The sequence below is a fragment of the Drosophila nasuta genome, chromosome 3 (genome assembly GCF_023558535.2).
Source record: "Drosophila nasuta strain 15112-1781.00 chromosome 3, ASM2355853v1, whole genome shotgun sequence".
NCBI classification, from domain to species: domain Eukaryota; kingdom Metazoa; phylum Arthropoda; class Insecta; order Diptera; family Drosophilidae; genus Drosophila; species Drosophila nasuta.
In genome coordinates, this window is record NC_083457.1 from 36254963 (window position 1) to 36268733 (window position 13771).

Genomic DNA, 13771 nt, shown 5'->3' on the forward strand with positions numbered 1-13771 from the left:
CTTTTCCTTCGAACTCTCCCACACAGCGTACTCCTCTGACTTGTCGACTCTTTGATCACCCCAACGAAGCCACATTGTTTTGGTTAATTTGGCATCGCATACAAAATTCAGCTGAACTTTATCTGCGTAGGTGCAATTGCCCGAATTAATGTACGGCGCTTTGCCACCACCACTCATTAAAAGTACTAATTTGATCAACAAATCGGTTAAAAGCATTTTGATCTCAATTAAAATTTAGTAAGAATGAATATTGATTATAAATTTATTTTCTTTTCCGTCCAGCAATAATACGGATATATTATATGCATGTGACATTAAGCAAAGCATCCTAAGATTAAATAATTTAAAATTACTTTTCAGTCATATTTTACTATACTAAGTAGACAGTGGATTACATAATTAAATAATAAGACTAAACTATTTATTTCTAAGATTTATGAAGATTTACTTTACAGTTGACAATATTAAAAAAAAATAAAACAAACAAATTTAATATTTAATGGAATTTTAAATTAATGTCTAACATAATTAATTAATTATTATTGTTTTGTATTTAATTTTCTTTCGTATTTGTCTATAGGGTTAAATATGGCGCTAAGCATATTTTAGTGGCAGTTAAGTGAGAACTACTTTAAGCAGTGCACAAACAAGTATAATATTATATAATATTAATGCATGTACAAGTTTCAGTTTTGTGTTGAATCCGAGACTAATCGGGTGAATATTCAGAAATTGCAATGAAGTCAATTTTAATAGGACTGATAATCTGTGCGCTTTTTGAAATAGGAACTACTCAGGTTTGTTGAAATATCTTGTGATTTTATAATCAAATTTCATAATAAAACGCAATCCGAACAGACATGCCAAAAATCGAAAGAGATGGATGAAACTTGCGGCAGACATTGTTACACAATTGTTAAACAGCTTTTTGACCACACAAAGTCATTGCAGAAGCAATTCAATGTCCAGGAGTCTGAGTTAAATAAGGCATTGCTTGAGAAGTTTGAAAATATAGAACAGCAGTTAAGAACATTGCAGGAGGACTTAACGGAAGTCAAGAAGAAATCCTTACAGAGAAGAGAATCGGAATTTCGGAGGTTCTATGAGAAAATTGGATCGAAATACTTCTATATTGAAAAGGATAAAAAGATGAATTGGTTTTCAGCGGTCCAAAGATGCCGTGAACTTGACGGACATTTGATAGAATATGATTATTTAGATTAAATTGACACAATAGTGAATGATTATTATTGGACAATTCTAACAGAATTCCCTGCCGTGCCAACTCCCTGTTATTCATCGGCGCGAACAGGGAGATTGGAAATTACAACTGCTATTGATGACTGTAATAAATTAAATTGGTTTAAAATTTATTTTTAATAAACAAAGGAAGTAAAAATCACAATGAACAAATAAAAAATGTTTTGAAAATCATTTTGTAACATGCTAACACCCCATTTTAGCGACTTGTTCCATCCAGAAAATGTTAGATTGATTTCCATCCCAGATTTGAACTTTAAGCAAAAACAAAATTTGTTTATATGTATGTACATACATACATACATATTCAATCTTGCGCAAACGAAAACTTAATCAGCAGTAGAGAGCAAATTCCGCTTGCATGACTTTTAATTTGGCTTGAAAAGAGCGAAGAGAAGAAATGGAAAATGCTCAAGAAGAAGCACAGCAAAAGAAGAGGGTCGCAAAGGCTGCAACGGAAACGGCAGCTCCAAGCAATGAGAGTAAACGGGAGAGAGAATCAGAACAATTTCTTCTTTTTTTTTTTTGCCAGAAATGATCATGACAACATTTGTGCGGGCACGTTGTTGTTATAGCAGTAGTTGTTGTTGTTGTTGTTGTTGCCCCCCTTGTGGCCTGTATGGAGCACGCGGAGGGCCTGAATATACACACAGAATACATTAATTGACACTTGGCCGGAAATAGTTCATTAGGCATAAATTACATACAGACAAAAGCACTCACTCTCTTGCTCTCTCCCTCGCACGCTTTGCTTGCGCGCCTTCGTTTCGTTTCATTTTCATTCCATTTCTGTTTTTTTTGCCATCGTTGAGTTGTCGATTATATTTACTAGATTTGAGCGGCTTAAATGGCTGGATGCCTGGCAGAGGCATTTCGTTGTTATCTGCTGAACGTTCCGAACGTTGCAAGACACAAATGTTGGGCATTAACAAGACGCAACAAGCGACGCGATGTCACGCACACAATCACAATCTCTTTCTCTCTCTTTCACACACACACACTTTGCTGGGCACTCTACAACATGTGTGATCCAAATGTTGAGCTGTTGTTGTAAATTTTCACAAGAGGCCGAACCACTGTGCGGCAGCAGCAACGAGAACGAGAAACAAGCCAACAAAGCGCACAAGCGAAATGTAAAGCACAAAAACAAAGCAACAACAAAAACAAGCGAGCTCACAAAATGGGCATATTAATAAATTCAACTAAAACGCAATTGAACGCGACCTCAGCATCGAAAGCGACAGCGACTGCGGCCGCCAACGCCGTCATCGCCACCACCAAACTGAAGAGAACCTTCGTAAGTTAAGCGGGCTCAAATCTGCTGCGCTCCCCAACCCAGCCCCTCTCTCAATCACACACATACACTCTCACTATTCGTTCCCCTGTTTTGAAATTGCAGACAGCCAAATGCATTTGCAGCAACAAAATAGAAAATGAAATAAATGCAACAATTGTCGACTAGGAAATGGGGGGAGAGTGGAACAGAGCACAGAACACAGAATGAGAGATCGGGCTGAGCTACAAAGTAGACGTAGACGATTAATGAATGCAAGCGAAAGGCCAAATAAAGCCGATTATCGAAATGCGCTACAGTGAAGAATTTGCAATTAAAATCAAATGATTAAGTTGCAGGCCCTAAAAGTTTAAAAACAGAGACGTAGAAAATAAGTAGCATAGAAGTGCAGCTTAAATTTTAAAAGATATGTTTATTCTCTAATACAACAAATTTAACAATGTAAAATAAAATAAATAAGAAAAGTAATTATATTAAACAATAAATCGCACATTTCTCTCAATCACTATTATTTCTAATTTATTTATTTTTTTTTCATTGCAAGTAAATTGTTCTTTTCTTTATTTCCTATCAAAAGTTTAATCTTATAAATCTTGATTCTATTCACAACTACATATTTGATGTCAATTAAAGTTTTCAACATGATATTTTAATAATTCTTTTTGATTAATAATGCATTATATTTATTTTCCAATCATATTGAAATTCATTTCAATATGCATATGTATGTACATACATATGTAGATATGTATAAGCTTTTTCTTCACCAATGGAATTCAAATTTAAATTTGTTTCAAGACATTTGAGAATCTGTTTACTTAACACCCCCTTTATTTAAATGCTCTACGAAAACAGCGAAGCGCATATCACAAGGAACGCGCTCATTTGCCCATCTCTAGCAATAAAACTGCGAAGCATCGAAACAGCAACGACGACGTCTACTGGAAAAAACGTCGGCGGCGCAAACGCGTCAACGGATTTTTGTGTTACACACAATTTCAGTGCTTGATTTGTTGCTGCCAGTAAGTGTGTGTGTGTGTGTGTTTTGTCTGAGACGAGTCGTCTCAGTTGTCGCTCTGCTTTTTTTGCGCTCATTCTTTTGCTCGCTTTTACTTTCTGTTGTTGGAATTAAACGGCGTTTTTCCGTCTGATCGGCAGTCGAGAGAGCCGAGACGAAACGAGCCGAACCGAACCGACTCCGAGCACATACACGAGCATGAGAATGAAACCAAGTCCGAGCGTAGAGCCAACGGCCTGGACTGCTCTTTGAGCTCAATGCGCGCGTCGCGCTATCGTCGACAGCAACAACAACATCAACAGTGACAGCGACTGCAGCGCCGACGCAGACGTCGCGTCGATAACGGTAAAGCTGACGCGCACACACGTTGTGAATTGGCCCAGGCAGCGCGACCAAGCCAGGCGCAGAGCCACAGCGCGAAAAGAGCGTCAGTGAGTAAGTTTGAGCGAGAGCGAGAGAGGATAGCGCATGTTGAGCGCGCGTGATTTTTTGTGGCTGTGTCGCCTGCGCCTTTGGCTCTTTGTTTGGCCCATGTCTGTGTGCGCTTGTGTGTGCGTTTGTGTGAGTCGTGCTTGTGTTTTGATGCGCTAACACACAGTGAGAGTACTTACGTTTTGTGGTGAAATAAACAACAATTAAATATTATTCAAATATTAATGAAAAAAAAAAACTATTACAAACGTAAAGTGAACATATTTTGTGCATCGTGTTATAGTTAGTGACAAAATATCGATAAAGATTTCAAGCATCGATAATCTTACACCACTAGTGTTAGTGTATTTGCGATGCGACTTTCTCTGCATACGATACTCTTCATTCTTGTTGGTTTTGGCTTCGCCTCGAAAATGCGGGCTCGCTGCTAACGGCTCTGCCAACGTCGTCGTCGTCTGTCACAGCTCGCGGTGGTTGTTGATTGTTTTTTTTTTGGTTTTGGTTTTTAGTTGCTGTTTAAACTTGGTCGTGAGAGGGTAGCACAGCCCCCGTCGTCGATCGCGCGCTGCTTTGGCTCAAAAAACACACTCAACAAATACAATTGTGATAAAGTGAACTTTAGTGTCAAGTGAAAAAACAGTGAAGCTGCTCAATAACAATAACAACAATAATAACAACAACAACAAAATTAATCTGCAAATACTACAACAAATTTTGATGGCGCCCGCCGCCGTTGCCGCTGCTGCTGCCGCCTCGGGCTCCTCACCCATCATCACAACGAATTCGTTACAGGACATGAGCGCAGCCGCAGCAGCGATTGCGCTGGACATGAAGCCCAAAGGCGAACTCAGTGTGCTGCCCACCCAAAAGATCAAGAAATGTGTGTAAACATTGCGACAACAACAACCTCTTCTTCTTTATCATCACCTCCTTTTTCTTATAGTGGTTCGTCGTAATGCCTCTGACAAACTGAAGCTCATACAAATGGTTCATGATAATCCCATTCTGTGGGACTCGCGCCTGCCGAATTTTAAGGGCGCCGAGGAGGAGAAGAATCGTGCTTGGGAACACATTGGCAGGGAGTTCAATGCGCCCGGTCGTCGTGTGGCGCGCGCTTTTAAATCTCTGCGAGAATCTTATCGCCGCGAACTCGCCCACGTTAAATTGATGGGCAATGGATTTAAGCCCAAGTGGAGTCTCTACGAGGCCATGGATTTTCTACGCGATGTCATCAGGGAGAGAAAGTGAGTACCACCAAATATCTACACCCCATTAGGTTACTCCCTAAAAATACAATTGTTGGTAGTCTAATCTTAACTTGTTTATCAGTTAAGCATATTTTCAGTTTTATTTTCAAGAATTGAAAAACCAAGGATTCAGCATCTTGTTTTCAACATTATTTTGATTGTTGATTAGTCACACATATTATAATAATTATTTTCGACTCTATTTTAAAAATTGTATACATTTTTTATACAGGCTTAACTTTTCTTATTGATCAGTTTTTCTGCAATTTTTTTTTTAACTCATTTCCAATTTTCTTTTGGCAAAGATTTTTTTAATATAGCAAGAAGTAACTTAAAACTGTAGGGTTACACTGAATTGGAATAAATCTAGAAATTGGGGTTTATAATTTTGTGCAGTACATACTCAATATGTACTATTGATGATATATATTTTATTATTAGACATATATATTATTTTATTGCGTCATATTGCAATTCTCTTTAATTTTGAGGCTCAGTCTAATTTTAAAGTCTGAGTTGTGTACCGCAAAAACTTGAGCTTCTTTGGAATAACCTAGAAATCATATGAAAACCTTGCTCGCAATACAATGTATAAAACATATTCATGTTCTGTATGTACATGGGTCTTATCAGGAGCTCAGCTTACACCCACCTGAATTTGGTTATTATTGACCGACCAACCGATCGAATCATCAGCTATTTTATTGTCTTTAGCATGTTCGGAGGGCTCTTGACTAATATTACAAGTGGAGTAAGTGCGATAAGAGTGACAATAACAAAAGCAAACGGAATTGGAATCAGAAACAGAAGCGTATGGGGTGAATGCGGGGGCAAAAGATCGGACTTAAAGCGTGAATAACGCTTCTTTTCTTTGACTTGTTGGTTGTTTGCTATTCGTTTTTTTGTATTTTTGTTTTTTTTGGTTAAGGTTTTATTTTTGTTGCTTGGGGTTTTCATCCAATATCAGCCTAAGCTTTACGCATTGTCACGCCCGATCCACGAGTTGAACTCGAGTTTATTTCCATTGGCAAAGAAAGAGAATCGAGTGCAAAGAGCAATTCTTTTTGTATTTTTTTTAGAATTTCTAAACTGTGCTAGAAGAACGTTTCCTTTGCCATGTTGATGATGACTCAATCGATCATGTTTTGAAATTAAAATTATTCTTATTGTAGCTATATATTCAACAAGTACTCGTATATGGTATTGGTATAGGTTACCGCATTGTTTGTTCAGTCAAATGAAAAGTCGATTCATTTTGTGGGTTTTCGAAGACTGCAGCGAAAGTAAAAAGGACTGACTGTGAATCACTAGATAAGACGTTAACTGAGTCATAAATTGTGGTAATTATGAACTGAGTCGAGTTAGTCGATACTTAGGGTTACTGAGTACGCATCTGTCTTCTATCCGATAAGACTAGTAATTCTAGCTTCAATAATGCTGTTGAAAACCTTATCAAGCAGACAGTCTATTGTGTATTCCCCGCCATTTGCATAGAATATGATGGATGTGAGTCACAACGTTGATCATCTTGAAGTGATTCGTTTTCGGGAATTCAATAAAGTGTATTCTAACAGTTCAGTTGAATGGTTTTAAAAAAGATAAGATTTAAATTATATTATTTAATAAAGATGAGGAATTCGATTGTTAGTCAACAAATACTTTAAATTTCTGCAATTCTATTTTGATAATCTTAAATTGTGATTTCTGGGAACACAATTAAGCCTTCAACTCGATTTTTAAATATTTAAGTTAGGTTTTTCGATATATTATATAAAAAAAAAGCAAAAAGTTAAAATGTTGTTGTGCTGTTTTGACATTTGTGTCTACGGTATTGTGCCCCTCTGTGCACCTTATCGTTGTTGTTGCATCGCTCTGCAATTTGCATGACGAAAGAACCCCGAACTGAGAAATGGGAATTGAGAACCAGACAAATCTCAGCTAAGCCCCTGTAAAAACATCTGCCCAATACGCAGCCACCGACATGCACATGCATGCACACACATGTACAAATGTGAATACATATGAATGTGAGTGTATTCGCTATGAGTACACTCGAGTTCGAGTCTCGAAACCGTTGGACGGAAAAAACCAATTCGAACAAAGAAATGACCAGGCTCATGGGGCTAATGGGCCGCGTCAGTTATTTGTGTGGATGCTGCGATGTTGCGGGCTCCCCCCTCAAGCACCCCTTACTTCGCCCCCTTCTGCTGCCCCTACAATGTCTGTACTTTATGTACATATATTTATATATGAAATAAGGCCATTTCCTTTCAATTGACTGTACCCACATCGACAACATCGGCAACAAGAGCTGAGGCAACAACACACAGTGCTGCTGAGTCTCAGCAGAGTCCACACACATGCCCGCACTCACACTCACACACACACACAGATGCACACATATTTAAATTTTTATTATTTTGAGCTGATAACAGACACAACTGAACGGGCCCGGCCCGGGAACGCGGCTTGAGCCATAAAAACAGATCTCGTCCAGAGCGAAAATTATACAACGCGATTGTTGTTGTTGTTGTTGTTGATGCTGCTGTGCTCGCCACTTGAACCAAAAGCAGAAACGAGAGGGAAGCTGCAAAGACCAACAACAGCAAAAAAAAAAACGAAAACGCTTTAGCCTGACTGCGCTGCCAACTGCGCTGCTGGCAGAGCGAGAATTAACGAAACGAACTGAACGATGGCAGCGAACGAGGCGAGAGAGAGAGATAGAGAGAATGAGAGCGACAGCGACAGCGATGAAGCGAAATATGAAAATGACAATCAGCGGGACAAAATGAACTCGCGATGAGATTGCGGCGGCGGCGGCGAGTGGACCAAGTTTAGAAAAGAAGCGTAGATTAAAAATGTGCGCATGTATGTGTGTGTGATGATGGTCTGCGCGTGTGTGTGAGTGTGCGTTTGCGTATGCGTATGAGTGAGCAATTGAAAACGACGCTGCCAACGGAACGACGGATCAGGGTTAAAAATATGCGCAAACAGCCAACGGGGTTGCTCTCTCTCTCTCTCTCTCTTTTGCTCTCTGGTGACCATTTGCCTCTCCCCCGTGCGTCCCCCCTTCACCACACTGTTCTCACTCTCTTACTGCTTGCTGGGTTCTGTGTCACGCTTATGATTTAATAAGCAAATGAGCTGAAAAATTTATGAAATTGTTGTTTTGCGGAGCACTTCCTACCCCTCCCCCGCTGTCCACAGTCCCCCACCACACCCCACTTTGATAGACTGCTTGACCAACCGCGCCCCACAAAATCTCAGCTGTTGGAAGCGGGATCGTCTTGGAGAGATTGTGACTTCTATATACGAAAATATGTACATACATATGCATATGGATGCGTCACTTGCGGCCCCAGAAATTACTGGGCGTATACCCAATTTGCGTAATATCGTAATACAATGTTATTAAAAAATATTTCATATTTGCCACGATTAAGCAATTGACGATTTTATTTATTCTCATTTACACGCATATTATAAAGTAAGGGTGACCCCTGAGAAATTTTCTACAGTTCTGAAGGTGTTTGCTGATGTGGAGATTGAGTGGTTGATTATTTGATTGACTCATTGATTGATTGCTTCTGATGTTGCAAATTGATTTAAGTTCTTAATTAAAGCGGAACTTTCGCTATATTGTTATCAAGGCTTTTCTTATTTTGGGGTTGGTGAAAAGATTTATTATAAAGATAGTATGCGGAAATAACGTTTATTAGGAAAATTTTTGAAGTTTCAAATATTGAAGTGGATAGAGAAACTGATGATAATCTCTATTTATAATATTCTTGATTTTGTAACTATCTAAAGAGGTACACACATCCTAAAAAACATTTATTGGGACTTTATGAGATCTTCCTCAAATTATGAAGATAGATCATTGCTAAAAAGATGCTTGGTATACGAGTTGCTTATTATCATATAACTTTAAAATAGAATAAATATTTTGGGAATTCATTAAAATTAGTGTTTTACTTTTAGTTGGAGAAAATAAATATATAATATCTGTTGTTCCTAGTTCCTAGTGTATTTCCAAAATTATTTTCTCTATTTTCGAATCTCTAGTTACTTCCTTTTGACTATGTCCCAGTTGCGATTCTTTTACTTATCAGCTGGAGTACTTGACTTTATCAAGATTATTCTTACTAATATGTGGAATCATCTGTAGACTCTCCGAGTTTAAAAGGCCAATCGATGGCTGACTGTGTCTGCCAGAATGTGGCTTATCAAGCGAACTCAGCCAAGAGCGGAAACTTGACCAAACGGCAGCCGCAAATGTTTGAGCTGATAAACGTAAAGAACTGAATAATTCCTAGGAACGAAGAAGCAGCACGCAATTAAATAGAAATGCAAACTGTCCGTTATTAGCTCTGGTTTGACTTGGTCCCAAGGCGGAAGCAAACACTGATAACGAATCCCATGTCGGGGGAAAAAAGTGGCATAGAAAAAAAACCAAAAAACCCAAAACGAAAACGACCGCAAGCAAATAGAGCGATTTGGTTTTCTGGAACATGTGAAAACGCATTTGGCCGTGATTATTTTGTTGTTGGTTTGTAAGAATGGAAAATGTGAAAAACGTTTCGCTTCGCATATCGTTTTACAGTTCCAATTGTCAACTACCTGCTGCTGGGGGAAAATATACACTTCTTCTTCTTCTGCTCGAGTCTCCCATCTAAATATAGCCACGTCTTCAGTTTGAGGCCATGCAGCAGCTGTGGAAAATGCGCTTGAAATTTGAGTAGCTGCATTTTTGTAGCAACCGAGAGCTGCAGGAAATCGAGCTCAGTCTCGTAGGAAAACCGAAAACCGAGAACAATTTTCGGATTTTTGGTAGTTTGTAACGCATTTTGCTGTATTTGGGGTTTTTCATTCTCTGAGCACGTTTTGGGGGTTGCTTCGACTCCATTTTCGTTTCGCTGGCTATTTTTAGAAGTCTGGTAAAGAGGGGAAGCAAAGTACACGATATTGTCATTCAAATTGATCTAGGCTTTAGTTTTTACATGTTTAGTGCTTAGTTTAAATTCTGTTCAAGCTTTATTAGATTTGAAATACAGAAAATTATACTTCTGGGATTTCCTTCAAAGAAAGGAATAAATTATTTTTAGTTTTTCTCATATTGAACTAAACCACCTTATATATTGTAATGAGTTTATCATATTAGTTCTGAAATTTATTTAGTTTTTTAACTAGAGATTGATAATATAATTTTTTACTACTTTATGTATTCCCCAAATAAATATAACTACGTCTCAGCGGTTTGCGTATAATAATATTATATTTACTCTGTTATATCTTGACTGGTGTCTATTCTAATATATTTGAATACATCAAAATATTCAAAGTTTTCGTTAAATGCAGGTGCATTATGTAAGCTATCTTACGTCATTCAAATAATATAGATATAGATTTGAGTAGCCACCGTTATATGTGTGATATATGTTCCTAAAATACTCCGCACAACTCACTCCTTATGAAGATATGCTGAAATGTGACTTATGTATTTGCTTAAAATCATTAAGGTAGTGCAGATTCAAAATTGAAGTTTATGAAAAAGTAAGTTTTATTTCATAATCTTTATTTTCAAAACTATTATTACGGCCCTTAGTTTTCAATGAATTCTAAAGTCCTTTTCATCTTAGTACTTAAATAATGTGAAATTTATTTTATGTAGTGATCATTATTATTATTATATATTTAATATTATTATCATTATTTTTTTTTAAATGAATATGATAAGATAGATTATGCCAATTTAAAATTAACGTTCATTTCTAAAATTATCGATTACTTTTATTTTAATAAAATTGTGAAATGATGACACATCGTTAACTAAAGAGTATTTAATATTATATTTTAGCAATAGCAAATTTCTTGAAGTAAATAAATAATAAACTTTGCTTTCTTTTGCTTTCCAGGGGCGCTTCCCATGCCAGCGATCTCAGTCTGAGCGCCTTCGCCCAGCACTTGCACAACAACAACAACAATAACAACAATAATAACAACAACAACAACAACACACACAGTTTGCTAAGTGCGAGCAAAGTCGCTGCAGCCACAGCACTGAAGATGAGCTCCTCGTTCAACGATTCCTCGAGCGCGGTGCTGAATCTTTCCAAGTGCTCGACGATGAATATGAGCGATGATTTCTACTGCGATTACTATGTGAAGCCGGAGCTGGACTTGTCCACTGGCGGAGGAGGAGGCGGCAACAATGCTGGCAGCAGCAGCAGCGCCAGCAGCAATGGCAGTGGCAGCGGAGTGGGCGTGGCAGCGCAACCGTTGCCCGCCCATCAGCAGGCGCAAGCGCAGGCGCAGAACGACAGTCGAGTGAGCTCGACACGCAACGATAGCGGAGCTGGGCTGGCTTCACATCAGCAGAGCTACGATGACATGGATGCCAGCTCATTGCGCAGCGGCGACGACGACAATGGCAACGTATCTGTGTCCGATGAGGTCGAAGAGCTGGAGGTGATCGATGCTGATTTTCCGTATCCCATCATCCTCGGCTCGAATTCGCCGCGCAGCATCGCCGAGAACGGAGGAGCGACAACGTTGCGTAAGCGTCGTCGTCTTGGCGAAACCGATGAGCTGGAGGATGCGGATATCGATGGCGATGATTATGAGGATCAAATGCTGCAGCAGCATCGTCATCTGCGGCAGCAACAGAATGCCGCAGCGGCCGCTGCAGCTGCTGCCGCTGTGGGTGGACTCGAGTTGCCACCGCCGCAAACAGTGCGCGAGGTTCTTAACTCAAAGTTCTGTGGCTTCATCTCGGCGAAGCTGAACAGCATGGAAGACTCGGAGGCGGACAATCTGATGAATCGCATCATGTTGCTGGTGGTGCAAATGCAACAATGCGAGGCAACCAAATAGTTGTCAGGGTTGGGGAATCTTAGTCTTAAATATAGCCAAGCATTGTGCATTATGGATTAATGCAGCTTCTGCTCAAAGCACAAAACACACAACATTTTTCTTGCCATCAATTTTTCACGAATTATTCTATTTGCCATTTCAAATTTTCAATGCCAAATTTGTGCCATGCCAAAAAGAAGTAAACAAAGAAAGTTCTATAACTAGTTCCCCTATGGATCCATCTATATAGCTATACCCAAAAAAAGGAATACGAAACAAAACCAAGCAAAGAGAGCAACACACACAAAGAAAGAAAGACACACAAAACAAAGAAAAGACAAAGAAAGTTAGCAAAGTATGAGATTTAGTTTATTATAAACGTTAATTTAGTTCTAAGTCGCAAACAAAAAAAAAGAAAAACTCTTCAAGTAATACTTACCTTACTCTCTCATCACAACAAACGAATACAACAAAACATTTATTATTTTTTATTTTTATTATTTGTTTTAAAATTCTTCTTGAAGATACTCTTACTTTTATTCGGTACAAAGTCGCAAACATTTGAATTCTTGCCAATGCCAGAGCGAATCGCATTGTTATCGTCTAAGTTTAATTTAAATGTGGCAAATACATATTAAATATATTAATATTACACATTACAACTTCATTTACGTCAATATTTATAGCTGGAATACCATTATCATTATCATTATCATTATCATACATATAATCATATTCTTTAATCCTCTAACGTTTTACTTTTACACTTTTATCATCGTTTGAAAAGCGTTGTAAATATATTTACGAAAGAAGCGTTAAATAAAAAATACATTTATTTTACATGAACGGAGATAATAATTTAAGAGTTTGCTGGTTCCTCTGAAATGTTTGATATATTTTTTTGTACTTGCAAGAAATTGCAATTTTATTATCCCAGTATTAGTTTTCCATCGAAATTTTCGATGCTTCTTCTTTTTCTTCTGATATTTAAGCAATCCATCCTATTGGAAGTTAAATGATAATTTATTTTAGGTAAATAATATAATAATTATATCTACCTCTATGGATCGCTTATTAATCATCAGATAATCAGATAAAATCTTCGTGGTCCCTAGATTTTTAAATTAAATTTGTTTACTTTTACTTTTATTGTTATCTTATTAATCGATAATTTGGTGATATTTTACGTAGTTAAATTTGTAAACTGAATTCAACCTTCATGATGATCTCTTTTATATATTCATTTTTATAGATCATTTGATTGACATCCGAAAGATCATTAATCTGTCGCAGCTTATCTTTTCCCATTACCAAAATCTGTTTTGCCTGCATAGAAGCAATTGGCATTATCTTGTTTACCATCTTTCACACTACAAACAGCATTTATCTGAATGCGATATTTGAAAAGGTTCCTCCACACACACAATATATCACTCAACGAACATGGCAACAGACCATTAGCATGCCGCACACACATGTAGAGGCTGCTTGTACCCCTCCTCCTCCTCCTTACTCTCATCCCGCTTGGACCATGATAAACTCACACACATTTGGCCAGATGTGAGGCAGAGCAAAAACCCCGAAGCTGAAGACGCAGATAGCGACGGCATACAGAAGGCGTCATAAAAACCAGTCGACAATGAGACAATAGATAAGCCCAAGCAGCGC

At 38.1% G+C, this 13771-nt stretch overlaps 2 protein-coding genes across 2 annotated transcripts in view; both read left to right on the plus strand.

Annotated features, from left to right (window-relative positions):
* LOC132791772 (myb-like protein AA) overlaps positions 1–937 on the plus strand; it is a 61519-nt gene extending 60582 nt beyond the window's left edge. Inside the window, exons 4-5 of the mRNA XM_060800824.1 lie at positions 581–797; positions 859–937. The gene's annotated coding sequence lies outside the window, so the exon portion shown is untranslated. The remainder of the gene's footprint in view (positions 1–580; positions 798–858) is intronic.
* A 3576-nt stretch (positions 938–4513) lies between these two features.
* LOC132791248 (ABC transporter H family member 2) lies at positions 4514–12302 on the plus strand. Its single transcript, XM_060800092.1, has 3 exons — positions 4514–4884; positions 4948–5248; positions 11167–12302. The coding sequence occupies exons 1-3, from the start codon at positions 4722–4724 to the stop codon at positions 12122–12124; spliced, it is 1422 nt and encodes a 473-aa protein (XP_060656075.1). The 5' UTR covers positions 4514–4721; the 3' UTR covers positions 12125–12302.
* The last annotated feature ends 1469 nt before the right edge of the window (positions 12303–13771 follow it).

What these genes read in the sequence shown, in the direction of transcription:
- LOC132791248 (XM_060800092.1), top strand. Translation starts at nt 4,722, where the DNA reads ATGGCGCCCGCCGCCGTTGCCGCTGCTGCTGCCGCCTCGGGCTCCTCA. An exon ending in CACCCAAAAGATCAAGAAAT is followed by an intron (nt 4,885 to 4,947) that starts GTGTGTAAACAT and finishes TTTTTCTTATAG; the next exon opens with TGGTTCGTCGTAATGCCTCT. An exon ending in GATGTCATCAGGGAGAGAAA is followed by an intron (nt 5,249 to 11,166) that starts GTGAGTACCACC and finishes TTTGCTTTCCAG; the next exon opens with GGGCGCTTCCCATGCCAGCG.